We start from the raw sequence: 14,088 nt of genomic DNA, 5'->3' as shown, positions 1-14,088 counted from the left end.
TAATCAAGAGTTAATGTTGAGTAGATAATGGGATAATATAAGTCTTAAGCTCATTAGAGAGTATAAAATTGAAGATACAAACTTGAAATGTATCTGAAAAGTTGTGGTGTCATTGCTTTGGGGCACTGAATCAGTCCATTAGAGACTTGGCTTACAAGAATTAATATCTTCATGCTGGATGTCAGTAAGGTACTGGAGATTACCTGGATTCTCTGGATGATGCTTGGTTAGTTGATTTTTTTTTTCTTTTGGTACCAGGGATTAAATCCAGTGGAGCCTAACAACTGAGCCACATCCCTGGCCCTTTTTATTTTTCATTTTGTGACTGGACCCCATTAATTTGCTTAGGGTTTGCTAAGTTGCTGAAGCTGGCCTCAAACTTTAGATCCTCCTGGTTCAGTGTCCAGAGTTTCTGGGATTTTAGGCATGCACCACAATGCCCAGCCAGGTTATTTTATTTGTAGGGCCTGAGGCAGACGAGATACAGAACTTTTATTTTCATTGTTTTCATACAATTTTAGAAAATTAGATTCTTGAATTTTAGTCCTTCTCAACCCCATCTGAGAACAAATCTTGACATATACTTATAATATGAATCTCACACCAAACAACCCCAAACGAAAGTTTCTAGATAAGTAGTGATGCATTTAGGTTAATGTTTATATAACTCAATTCATAATTTAGCACAGATTCTAGTATATTTGGGGGTCACCAAATTTCCTGGTTACAAGATTCTTATTCCATTGTAGTTAAAAGAACTTCCCTTTCACTGTAAAATGTTTCCTATGTTGGGTGATAAATTGTGTATTTATTCACCCAAATTTTTCATTTTATTTTTTATTTGCTTTCTGTTATTTTTATTCTCTTTAATATTTATTTTTATTTTTAAGTCAAATGAAGCACAAATTTTTTTGTTTGGTTTGGCTTTCTGATTTAGCTTTTATTTTGTCTGTTTTACTTTGTTCTGTATTTTCTTTCTAAAATATTTGTCATATCACTTTCTCTCTTTATATTCAGCATGTAGCTTCTTTACAGGACTTTATAATTTCTTAGCATTTCAATCAAAAATGATCCTTAACTGGTGTTCCTGATTCTTCTATTCACACTCTTATCCAATCAGGGTGCCACACTATTACAAGACTGATCTTTCTAAAACGTATCTTGCTAAGTACTAGAAAATGAGTAAAAGTGAAGGATTTGAGATGTCCGAAGAGAAAGGGCTTCTATGTAAGGCAGTACTAGAAGTCCAAGCAGGCTCTCAAGAAGCTGACATTTGAGTTGGACCTTGACTAATACATAAATATGCACTCCTGGAAAGAACTAGAATAAACAGAGAAAGAAAGCAAGAGAAAACTGTGGACACCCCCCGCCCCACTCAGTGTAGAAGTACCCCACTCAGTGTAGGAGTACTGAAGCTTTTCCAGTTTAAGTGTCATGGGTTTTCCTTGTCTGCACATAGGAGCTGTAGAGTGGTCTAGGAAAGGGAGCTAAGGGGTCCTTCCTTGTCTGTTGGAAAATGCACAGAACACAGAAAACACTTCTTTTAAGAGGGGAAAGACTCCAGCCCTGTGGCACAGGGAAGTTTTGAGGCATTACTTACATTTGTCATCTACTCTCTCTGTGTCATCTCAAAAACCTCTGCCAAATTTTATGCCCGCATCACAAATGTGGGCTCTTCCATTGCCACATTTTGGTTTATTTGTCTCATTCACTTACAGCTATTGAAATGTATGGAATCCTGCATTTGGGTTTCCAATTATTTTCCTATTTTAAGTGGGTCTGGAATGGAATTTGCTGCAACCTCTGTATCTACCTTAACCCTTCCAAAATCCAGGAGTTGGTGACATGTACACTAACAGCTATTATTCCCTTTTAAAGCAGTAGATTTAAAAAATCATTCATAAGAATAAATGGTTATCAGTTTATAATATTTGAAGTGTTGCTTCTATTTTTCAGAGCCATATTAAGAGTTCTTGTTTATTCTGGAAATCCTGCCATTTGTCATTATGTGCTTCTTTGTTTCCTAAAGATGAGTATTGCCTATGCCGACATCAGACTTGTGGGCCAGTCTTCATCCTTCACAGCATTGGCTTTCTCTTCTTACTCATCTTGATGGAAGGATAGATCCCAACACATCTGCCCCTCTCAGTGCACCAAACCCCAGAGCTCACTAACATGGAAATAGCAAACAGAGCAGAGAAGTAGTTAATGTGAAAAGGAAGATTTTTAAAACCTCAAATGTTATCTCAGAATAAAGATAACATGATTTTTGTAAGTCTCTACAAGCTCTTTGACTGACAAGCTCTACACCCATTAATTTCCTGCTCTTTTAGAAAATTTTTCAAAATTGTATTTTTTTTCTTTCTTAATTCCATTTTCTATCTCAATAGAAAAAAATGCCTTCACTGTTTTCTTAGAAATAAATAAGGAATCATTATATGTATTCTAAAGCATCATAAGAGATGATTCTTCTATTCTGTGATTTTAAAAAAATATTAAATACCAGTTTATTCAGCATATGAATGGCCATTGCTGCCTCTCAATCTATATTAAAGTCTTGTTGATAATTTTCTACTAGCCTTTTTTCTCATTTTTCCTCTTCTTGCTACTTTAACTCTAGTTGAATCCTTTTCACCATATTTTACTCACGTGCTTCAATATCCTAAGTGTTCTTTCTCTAATATTTCTCATTTTCTCTCCATCTAGTGGTCAACCTCTGGACTCAACTTCTCCCAAAGACACTCATATCATATTGTTCTGTGTCTAAAACTCTTTCATACTTGTGTATTGGATAGAATCCAACTTTTCAAGCTGTATCACATTTTTAGGATACTCATCTTTAGGAAACAAAGAAGCATATAATGACAAATGGCATGATTTCTAGGATCCACAAGAGCCCTTAATATGGCTCTCAAAAATAGAAGCAACACTTCAGATATTATAACCTGACTGATAAGCATTTATTCCTATGAATGATTTTTTGGTACACCCAGAAGACCTTGAATCAAAGATTTGAGTGCAATATTTGGAAGGCATTAATACGACAGCAGTAGAGAATGGCAAGTGGGACAGAAAATGAAGGCAGTCAAAAAAATAGTACATTACCAAGCAAAGTATTTCTGTGTGCAACTGCAGTATGTGAATCTGAGTGGGAAACTTTGGGAATCAATATAGGACATACTATCTCTGTGTTTTCCATTCAAGGAATGTGAGATGGGATCCTTATCTATCAGTGAATAATATTAATAATAACCATATTAATGTAACTTTAGAAAATGCTTAACCTCCATAGACCTTATACTTGGTACATTTATTTGCATCATTTAACTTATTTCATAACTTTGAAGAAAAGAACTAAAATCTGCAAATTTTGAATTTCAAATAGTAATAATACCAACCTTAGAAGTTTTCTATGAGATTAATAACCTGTCTCAATATAATATATAAAATTATGGCATTTGCAGGTTAATGGATGGAGTTGGAGAATATTTTTATAATAACCTGTCTCAATACATAAAAAGGGGTGGAGATGTGACTCAGTGGTAAAGCACCTCAATCCCCAGTATGCCCACTCAAAAAAAAAAAATTAAAACACATAGCTGTTAGTCAACACTGGGTCAATGTTTAATTACTACACATTTTGTGCTGGTTTTGGAAACTCAGATTCAAATTGTCATTGTATTTCCACAAAATGACCTTTAGTTATGTGACATCATATGACATCCCATGACAGTGCATGTGATTCTCTGATACACCAGATGACTTGTTCTATTTTCTGAAGTTATTTCACCCATCTTAGCTTTGTCTAGTTCAGGCAGTGATTGTTTTCTATATATTACAGATAATATACAACAATTTTAGTTGTGTGCTAGATGTAGAATGATCTTCAATTTTATTGTTCAATTTTATTGTTTTTATTCATAAAATAATTGAATCTTTTACAAATTACTGGAAAATTTCATCTAGACATTTTATGTCTCATTCAATACAAATATTTTAATATTCATTATCATTTTACCATGCTTGTTTCAATTTCATATAAATTATATATTTTTCTTATTTATTTTAAGTATATATGACAGCAGAATGCATTTTGATTCATTATACACAATTGCAGCACTTTACATTTCTATGATTGTACATGATGTCAGTCACACCATATGTGCAGTCATATATGTACCTAGAGTAATGATGTCCATCTTATACCACCATCTTTCCTACCCCTATGCCCCCTCTCCACTCCTCCCTTGCCTTTGCCCATCAGAGTTCCTCCATTTTTCCCATGCCCTCCCCATTATGGATCAGCATCCACTTTTGGAGAGAACATTTGGCCTTTGGTTTGGGGGGATTGGCTTATTTCACTTAGTATTATATTCTTCAACTACATCCATTTACCTGAAAATGCCATAATTTTATTCTATTTTAGTACTGATTAATATTCCATTGTGTATATATACCACAGTTTCTTAATCCATTCATCTATTGAAGGACATATAAGTTGCTTCCACAGTTTGACTAATATAAATTGAGCTGCTATGAACATTGATATGGCTGCATTACTGTAGTATGCTATTTTAAGTCCTTTAGGTAAAGACCAAGGAGTGGGATAGCTGGGTCAACTGGTGGTTTCATTACAATTTTTCTAAGGAATCTCCATACTGCTTTCCAGATTTGCAGTCCTTCTGGCAATGAATGAGTGTGGCTTTTCCCCCACATCCTCTCCAACATTTACTGTTATGTGTATTCTTGATAAATGCCATTCTAACTGGCATGAGATGAGCTCTTAGAGTAGTTTTGATTTGCATTTCTCTAATTACTAGAGATATTGAACATTTTTTTCATATATTTCTTTATCAAAATCATTATTTGATGACAATATAACTCTATATTAGAGGATCCAAAAAACTCCACCAGAAAACTTCTAGAATTAATTAACAAATTCAGCAAAGTAGCAGGATATAAAAATTAATATCCATAAGTCAAATGCATTTCTATATATCAGTAATGAACCCTCTGAAAGACAAATTAGGAAAACTACTCCATTCACAATAGCCTCAAAAATAAATAAATAAATAAACTACTTGGGAATCAACTTAAGATGTGGAAGACCTCTACAATGAAAACTACAGAACACTAAAGAAATAAATTGAAGAAGACCATAGAAAATGGAAAGCTCTCCAATGCTCTTGGATAAACAAAATTAGTATTATCAAAATGGCCATACTACCAGAAGCACTATACAGATTCAATGCAATTCTAATTAAAATCACATTGTCGTTTATTATAGAAATATAAAAAGCAATCATGAAATTTATTTTGAAAAATAAGAGACTCAGAATACCCAAAGAAATCCTTAGAAATAATAGCGAAGCAGGAGACATCAAAATACCAGACCTTAAGCTATATCACAAAGCTACAGTAACAAAAATGTCATGATATTGGCACCAAAATAGACATGTAGACCAATGGTACAGAATAGAAGACACATAGACAAATACACATAAATACAGTTATCTCATACTAGAGAAAGGCACCAAAAACATACATTGAAGGAAAGATAGCATCTTCAACAAATGATGCTGGGAGAACTGGAAATACATGTGCAACAAAATGAAATTAAACTTCTGTCTCTCACCATGCTCAAACTTCAACTCAAAGTGGATCAAGGAACTAGCGATTAGACCAGAGACTCTGCACCTAATAGAGGAAAACATAGGCCCAAATCTTCATCATGTTAAATTATGTCCCAACTTTCTTAACAAGACTCCTAAAGTGCAAGAAATAAAATCAAGAATTAATATACGGGATAGAAACAAACTAGAAAGCTTCTTCTCAAAAAAAGAAACAATGAATGAGGTTGAAGAGAAACACTATGTTTTGGGAGCAAATTTTTGCCACACATATGTCAGAGCACTAATCTCCAGGATATATAAAGAACTAAAAAAAATAAACAAATAAACAAACAAACAAACAAAAAAACTTAACACCAAAAAAACAAACAAACAAAAAACAAACAAACAACCCAACCGATAAATGGACCAAAGAGCTGAACAGACACTTCTCAGAGGAAGATATACATTCAATCATATCAATTACATATTTTCTAAAGCAATTTAAAACTCAGTGGCTATAGCATGTATGCATGTTAATATATATATATATATATATATATATATATATATATATATATGTATTCTTAAGGTTATACATATATTTTATTAAATGCATTAAAATTTAACTACAGGGTAATCACTAGAATGCAGTTTTCTTGAATTTTTTGGCAGTGTTATCAACATATACTGATAAAAACATCTTAAGTTAAGGAATTTCATATATTTTATTTTTGGCAGCAAGAATTTGCTATGTATCTTGGTAGTAGTCATATTTTACAAGTATAAAGAAGCAATGCAGCCAGTCCGTGAAAAGGCACATAATCAAATGATTAATAGATGTGTGCAAAATTTTTAAAGGACTTGGCTCTCATCCTCTGTTTAACAATGCATAAGTTATTTATAAGATAATGCAAATATTCCCACATTAATTCACCACACCACCCTTTAAAAATATGAAAAATTGTTAAATGGGGTGAAAAATGCAAGGCATTTTAAAATTAAGCTATTATGCTAACTATACGCAAATATGAATATTGCTAGCTAAAATAATAATTTTTAAATGTTGCATTTGAATGCTCATTTCGTTTACATGAATATTTCTATGAATATCCTGCATTTAATAGTTATTTTGAAGGTAATATAGTATATATATATTAACAATTAGTTTAATGTGGCTTTCCAGCATGAGACATAGGGGAAATTTCTTACATTTGAAGCCATTTTCAAAAGTAATAAAGTAAGAAAGTTGTAATTGTTGTTGCTTTTTTTTTTTTTTTTTTTTTGCATTTGTGCCATTTGGATGGTCAGTTAATATTACAGTTTAAATCCTGAAAATGAATGATAGTATAGGTTCTCTGGACCAAATCTATTTCCAAGAAGAAATATGTTCCAAAGAAAAATTAGTGACAGGACAAAATTTCTTTTGCAGTGACATTTGTATAATGCCTATATCATTCCTGCTTTTGATGTCTGTTCAGATGACATAATGCTGTAATCATTGGCTGGAAAGTGAGCTAAAATGCTATCGCTATGAGAGAAGAAAATTTACCTATCTATCCTTTGTTGCATTCCCTAATACCTAAAATATTGTGCAAATTAAAATAAGTGTCTAATAGATATCATTTTAGTGATTACTTCTTAGAAATCTGTGCTTAACATATGATTGATTATTACCACTGGATACATCTTTTAAAAGAGGTCCTACGGGGCTGGGGATGTAACTCATTTGGTAGAGAGCTTACCTCAAGGCCCTGGGTTCAACCCCCAGCACCACATACACACATTCAAAAAATGGTTCTGTCACTAATGCACGTTAGAACAATTAATTTTTGCTCTCTCCATTCATACCTTTTCAACAAATGTTTATTGAATATTTACTTCATGTGATGTACTATTATATGTCCCGGAGATACACTACTGAGTGAAATTAATAGCATTCTCAGATAATAAAGTTCACAAACTATTGCAATGATACATAATCCTGTAGCACTGAGCTAAATTAGCAAGTGATCTTGGCATTATAGTTCACAATCCACTGCAGGGATACAGATCCCTTAACAATTTTTTTTTAAATGAAAGAAATAAAAGTAAAAAGGTGATGACAAATGATATTTCTAAGAAAAAAAAATAAAGCAGAACGGGAGTACTAGAAAGAAGAGATTTCAATTTCAAGTTGGAAGGCTAAAGAAAGTTTTCCTAAGAAGGAGAGCGTTGAGTAAATACTTGGATAAAGTAGGGTATGTGTGCCACAGAAACTGCTGAAAACTGAGAGGGGGTGTTAATGAACGCCTACCTCCTGAAATAAAAACATGGTCACAGCTTCCTCTTGGTCCCCAAGGTTCTGCCCTTGCCATTTCCCTGGATGTCATTTATAAAGTATTCAGACAGCATAAAACTCAAAGAATTAGCTAACACGCTGGACAGTATTATAAAAATCCATTATCTTAATAGCTACCTGCTGAAACTAGTAAAATGATAATTAATACATTTGAATGCAAAGTCTAATACCTAGACTGAAAAATTCAATTGCAAAAATAAGATAGCTTAATAAAAAAAAAAAAAAACATAAAATAATGCAATACCCTCTACAAGGGTGCTAAAATCTATAGAGTTCAAGCTTACGTTGCATTAGTAGCAAAATAGTTCAGGGCATATATGGATATCTTCTTCAGTTTCAGAGAAAAAAAAAATCACTCCAGAGAGTGCACCCATAACTTTCAGGCCAAACTCTTTCTGGTTTAAAAAAGGCAGCACTGTATTCCAAGCTCAAATTACCCCTGTACAATGTGGGAGCTTTTCCTAATTTTTTATTTGTTTTCTAACCCATTCACATTTCTTTTTTTTAATTTTATTTATTTTTTTTTTAATTCTAGCTTCCTTTTAATCATTGAATTTCAGTTTTTACAGATGATCTTAGGACAATCCAGGTAACTGAGGTTTTGCGGGGGAACAGTTCTTGTACATGAAGAACAACCACATGCTCCACTTTTTGTAAATAACTATTGGCTAGATTAACAAACATCGTCTCAAACAGAAGTAAAGCCATAGATCACTGCATATGTATTTACAAAAAGCCATAAACAAACATGCATTTCTTCTTTATCAGGACGACTTAAATAGATGTTTGAACATTAAGGCATGATGATTCTAAAACAATGAAAATCTAAGTTAAGGCTTTATGTTCATTTTGAAACTCATATTCATAGGCAACTGTGACCAAAGCAAAGTTATCTACTAGGTATTAGTTCATCTGCTTGGATATGTTATTAATCCATTACCAATTCTCTTTCAGACAGATGGGATAAGCATTATTACCAACACCATCAATTTACTTTAATGAATCATTAGTTTCCTTCTTAAGTTCTATTTTGAGGAGTTAGGTTTCAGCATCACAAGCATGTGCCACAGAAAAAAAACAGAGCATTTTTGGGTAAAGTTTGAAAACACACAGGCTGCACTTGCCTGAGAGTTGGGCAACCATTAAGAATTCAGGCTGGGCACAGTGGCACACACCTGCAATCCCAGCAGCTTGGGAGGCTAAGGCAGGAAAATCTCAAGTTCAAAAAAAAAAAAAAAAAAGCCAACCTCAGCAACATAGTGAGGCTCTAAGCAAAACTAAAAAGGACCGGGGATGTCACTCAGTGGTTAAATGCCCCTGGGTTTAATCCCCAATTCCAAGAAAAAAATCAACAAACAAACAAAACAAAACAGGATCTACTAACTAGAGAACCCCCAAAGCATACTTGATGCTGTCCTTGTCTCAAAGTAGAAAATATTCTTGATTACTGAAGCAAGTTTGATAGTTTATTCTGTAATTGCTAGCCTCAAGACACAAATGATATATTTATTAGACCTGTGTTTCTTTATTCAAGGAAAAGATGGGTGGTGGATGGAAGGAAAAGTAACTTTAAAATAATTGCAGATTGCACTCTCGCCCTATCAAGCTCAGAAGTATAAAGTTTTGAAATCTGGGTTTGAGGGGTAGTGTCCTCTTTCCCTACTTTAACATTGAGGACAAGTCAGATGCAGCCTGTAGGTGCACGGTGGGAAGCAGTTCTGGTGCCCCACTTTGGTCTGCTGTGGAGTGCAGGAAGGGTGTTTATAGATGTGGTAATATTCATATTTGGTCTTCCTCCCTGGTAGTAGACAACTCCTAAAATCCTTGTTATTTCCAGCAATTTTTTTGTGTGTACTAATGAGCAGCCCCTAGGTAGCTTTACAATGAGGACTCATCACAGCAAAGACATGATTAGAGGGGTGGGATTATCTTCAGCCTTACCCTGCCTTAACCCTCTACCTTCTGGGAGGGGAGAGAGGCTGAAAGTTAAGTTGATCATGGCCAGTGATGTCATCAATCATACCCTTGAAGTTTCAATAAAGGCCCAAAAGGACTGGGTTCAGTGAGCTTCCAGATAGTCAAACTTGGATTCCTGGAAGTCGGCTCTCCTAGTGAGGGTATGGAAGCCAGTTCCTTCCCACATACCTCACCCTGAGCATTTCTTCATTTGTATTCTTTGCAATAACCAGTAAACATAATGTTCCCCTGAGTTCTGCCAGCCACTCATGAATAAATTGAACCCAGGGAGGAGAATGTGGCAACCCTAAAATTTAAGTGCTGGGTTAGACACTCTGGAGGCCTGGACTCCAGATAGTGTCAGAACTGAAGAGCATTAGAGGACACCCAAGTGGCATCTGCTGCAGAGCTGCTTGCTGGTACATGGGGAAAACTCCCACACATCTGGGCACAGAAGGCTTCTGGATTGATGGTGGTATGAAAGCACAGGACCACACACCCCAGGATGAACTAACAGGCATGATTTAACAACCGTGTCTCCATAGTCTGGATGTAGTACTTGGAAGAATCACTATTTACACTAAGTGCTTGCTGCCCTTTCTCTAGGCAGTAATCATTTCACAGCAACAAACCTCTTGTGAGGAAAGGACTGTTCGCGCATGTTAGCATCAGTAATAGCTCATGAGTGGAGGGATGGCAGTGACTACACGGAAACTTGCAAAAGCTGAAGACAGCTGTAAATTCCCTTGGTGTCTTCAAATCAGAAGAGAGATGGCAAAGCAGATGAAGCTGCAGCAACGGGAGTCTCCAACCACAGAAGCATTTTCTTTAGAAGTTGGAGACTGCGTGCAGCTCGGCGCATGTCTGAGTTTCCACAGAGCTGAACTGAGATTCCATCGTGTTCCAGGCCAAATCAGCTAGAAGAAAGTCATCCATTGCTGTCTGAGTTTCATAGCTGGTAAAGAACAAGCTCCCCAAGGTTTCAAAACCTGAACTCATGGTTTGTGTTTCTGTACTGTTCAACTGAACTTTGCTCTCTAGGGCAGATAGGTTTTTAGCAGCGGAGATTCCTTCAGTTTGGGTCTCTGTGTCTGATGAATCAGTGCTCATGGAAAAGCTGGAGTGTTTCAGGATGCTGCCAAGGGGCAGATGAGGGCTACTATCCAAAAAGAAGTTTAAGTCTGTCTGCGTTTGCGTGTCAAACATCTCAAGGCCTAGGAAGTGAGAACTTCCTCTATACCCGTAGGGCTGGACAGATGTGTCTGCAAGTAAGAAGTCAGTTTGGGTCTCTATGTCCAGTGATTCCAAGACTGGCTCAGTGTTCATGGTGCTAAGTTCACTCTCTTCAGTTTGAGTCTGGATATTTGAAGCTGAGAAGAACTCTTCAATATCAAAATCTATTCCAGGATTCTGGGTTGAGCCAGATGGCAGCTGAGTGTCAGGCCCAGGGTTTGTGTCAGACAAAAGACTACGGTTATCCAATGTCTGATCGGGCAGATTACTTGACAAGATGTTTTCTAAATCACTTAATAAGTCTATGGTTTGGGTCTGATTATCTGTCATGTTCTGTGAAGGAAGCATACTATTCTGTGCACTGAAGCTCAAAATGGGTGCAGATTTCTCAATATCTTGATTTAAAGTCTTAGGGTCATTCTGAGGTAACAAACCACGAGTTACTGTCTCTGCTACTAAGCTGCTGCTTATAATAGTGGCTGCAGGGACACTGTATGATGAATGGACACTCTCAAAAATGTCTCTGCACATTCCAGCTTGGTCCATCTGTACCTGGCCACGTGTGGGACTTTGCATCCCACTGGTTTGGGTTTCTCTGGAGATCCCACCTGGCTGATAACAAGTGTCCGTAAATGCATCAGTCTGAGCGGCAATAGATGAAGTTACCTTAGAGCTGGGCAGAAGCGTCTGGGTGTGAACACTAATGGGAAGGGACACTTGAGAATCAAATGACAGATCAGTCTGAGAACAAGACGATACAGAGGAATCGGGGCCAACCCAAGGTGCAGAAGGTAGGAAGTTTTGTGAGGCATAGGACAGATCCGTCTGTACATTGATTGAAGAAATGCTGTTCTTCTGACACGTGTTCCCTAGTTCTTGTAAAGGATTAGACAGATTTTTACCCAAGTTCACTTGAACACCGGTACTAACTGGCTCAACAACAGGATTTATAATTTTTGAAAGAGGTAGGCTCTCCTTAAGAGAACAAGCCTCTGACTCTAGGCCAAGGATCAGGGTTCCTACTGACAAGGGCACTAAGTGCACAGCACCTGCAGTGGAGCCCTGATCCATACCTAACACCACAGGCTGGGCGGAAGAGTCGGCCGTAGGCAGGAAGACAGGCACAGGAGAGAACTGCATGACCGGAAGTTTAACCAAAGCCACTTTGGGCTTTGGTAGAAGCAACTTCTGAGGATATCTCGGAGGTGTTGTGACACTCTGTTTTCTGGCATTAGAGCTGCAAGAATCTTCAAAAGAATTTACTAATTTTATTTCTGAAGTTTCTAGTTCTTGAGGATCTGGTCGAGGAGGGGGTTGAGTGCTCAATGGTTCCATGGTCTTATTAGATAACTTCTGGTTTTGTAGATAGTTTTCCATTTTCCTTTTTTTACTAGGTGGATCCCTGTGTTCTGCAGGGATCTCGTGACCAGTTCCGTAGATGTGAGACTGTAATGCCGTTCTGCTGGCATAGGGACAGCCGCATGTGCACTGGAAGGTCTTGCCACAGTCCTCCGCGTGCCTTTTCAAGTCCCACTCGGTACCATAGGAATTGCTGCACTTGCTGCATTTATGCTTCTTCTCGGCATGCATTTTCATAAAGTGCTGTTTTACGAGAGAAAACTGAGAAAATGGTCTGTCAGGACCTCTAGGGCATCCTTCAATTGGACAACAGTAGAATTTTGGTATGGTTTTCAAATCTTTTCTTATTGTTGGATTTACTATGCCATCCTGGAGGCGGTGGCTCTTGACCAGGTGCATGTTGAGCGCCGGGCTGTTGGGCAGGATCTTGCCGCAGCCGCGCACGGTGCACAGGATGTTGGTCCGCACCTCCCGCGACAGCCCGCTCACCGACGGCTGGATCAGCTCGCGCGCGGGCGGCGCCGGGGCCGCGGGCTGCTGCGGCGCCGCTGCGGGTCGCGGCCGGCTGCCCCTCAGCCGGGACCCCAGGGGCCCCCACGGGCCCGAGGCGGCGGCGGCGGCTCCCCGCGCGGCCTCCGGGACGGGAGGAGCGCCCGCCGCCGCCTCCGAGGCCGCCATGGCTCCCGCACGGCCCCCCCCATTCACATTTCTAATCTTAATGAGATGAGATAGTCAGTTAAAGGGTGTTGGAGTTTTATTAATTTTAGCTTATATTATGGTCCTTGTGGTATATAATACAGTATTATATATGACGTTATATAACTTTTATTTTATTAGTTTGAAGGTGAGTAAATATATTTTCTCTTATCATTGTTCTGTAAATATATACACATAAAAACAACTCTTTACATTAATACTTCATGAAATAAGGATGGAAAAAATAATAAAATGCAGATAAATGAAAAACAAAACAAAACAAAATATAATTTCCCATGACCTCAGAATTCAGGGATAACTATCAATGAGGCATGAGAATAAATTTTTGTGAACCTCTACCAAAATATACTGTGCATCTTATAATCTCAGTAACCTGCTGCCCACACCACCACTTTTTATGCCATGAATGTTTTCTTATGTCAATAAACATTTGCCTGTATCATTTTTTCCAACTGCATCATCTTAATGACTAAAGAGTATTCTAGTCTATGAATTTACCATAATATATTCAATAATGGCCATACTATTTATTTATTTTATATTTCTAGACATTTAAATTTTCCTATTACAACTATAATGCTTTAATAAACAACATTAAAATTAAAGATTTCTGTGCACTTGTATTACTTCCTTAGGATACATTCTTAGGTATGTAATTGGTGAGTCAAAGTGGATCAATATTTCCAGGGCTTGTTTTGAACATCACTAGTTGCTGCTGTTGTTGCTAAAGTTTGATCATCCCTTGATCTCTATGAGTACTTTAGCTCTTACCTAATTGAAGTTCACTTACATTGAGAAAAAAGTCGCAATATCTAATACTAAGCAATTAACTGAATTAAATTCTGTTGTAATTTGAATACTTCAAAGAACATG

At 36.9% G+C, this 14,088-nt stretch overlaps 1 protein-coding gene across 1 annotated transcript; it reads right to left on the bottom strand.

Moving 5' to 3' along the window:
* Nucleotides 1–8,473: 8,473 nt before the first annotated feature.
* Nucleotides 8,474–13,005, bottom strand: LOC124078694 (ATM interactor-like). The gene has a single exon (XM_046423707.2). It carries the CDS (start codon nt 12,895–12,897, stop codon nt 10,735–10,737), a length of 2,163 nt encoding a protein of 720 aa, XP_046279663.1. The 5' UTR covers nt 12,898–13,005; the 3' UTR covers nt 8,474–10,734.
* Nucleotides 13,006–14,088: the final 1,083 nt, after the last annotated feature.

This window comes from Marmota monax, unplaced genomic scaffold, assembly GCF_021218885.2.
Source record: "Marmota monax isolate L192 unplaced genomic scaffold, Marmota_monax_Labrador192_F-V1.1 WCK01_AAM20220418_F8-fsc00009, whole genome shotgun sequence".
NCBI lineage: Eukaryota > Metazoa > Chordata > Mammalia > Rodentia > Sciuridae > Marmota > Marmota monax.
This window is presented reverse-complemented; position numbering and strand designations above follow the sequence as displayed.

Bases quoted from the DNA above. Each gene is read 5' to 3' on its own strand.
- LOC124078694 (XM_046423707.2), bottom strand. From the start codon at position 12,897: ATGCACCTGGTCAAGAGCCACCGCCTCCAGGATGGCATAGTAAATCCA.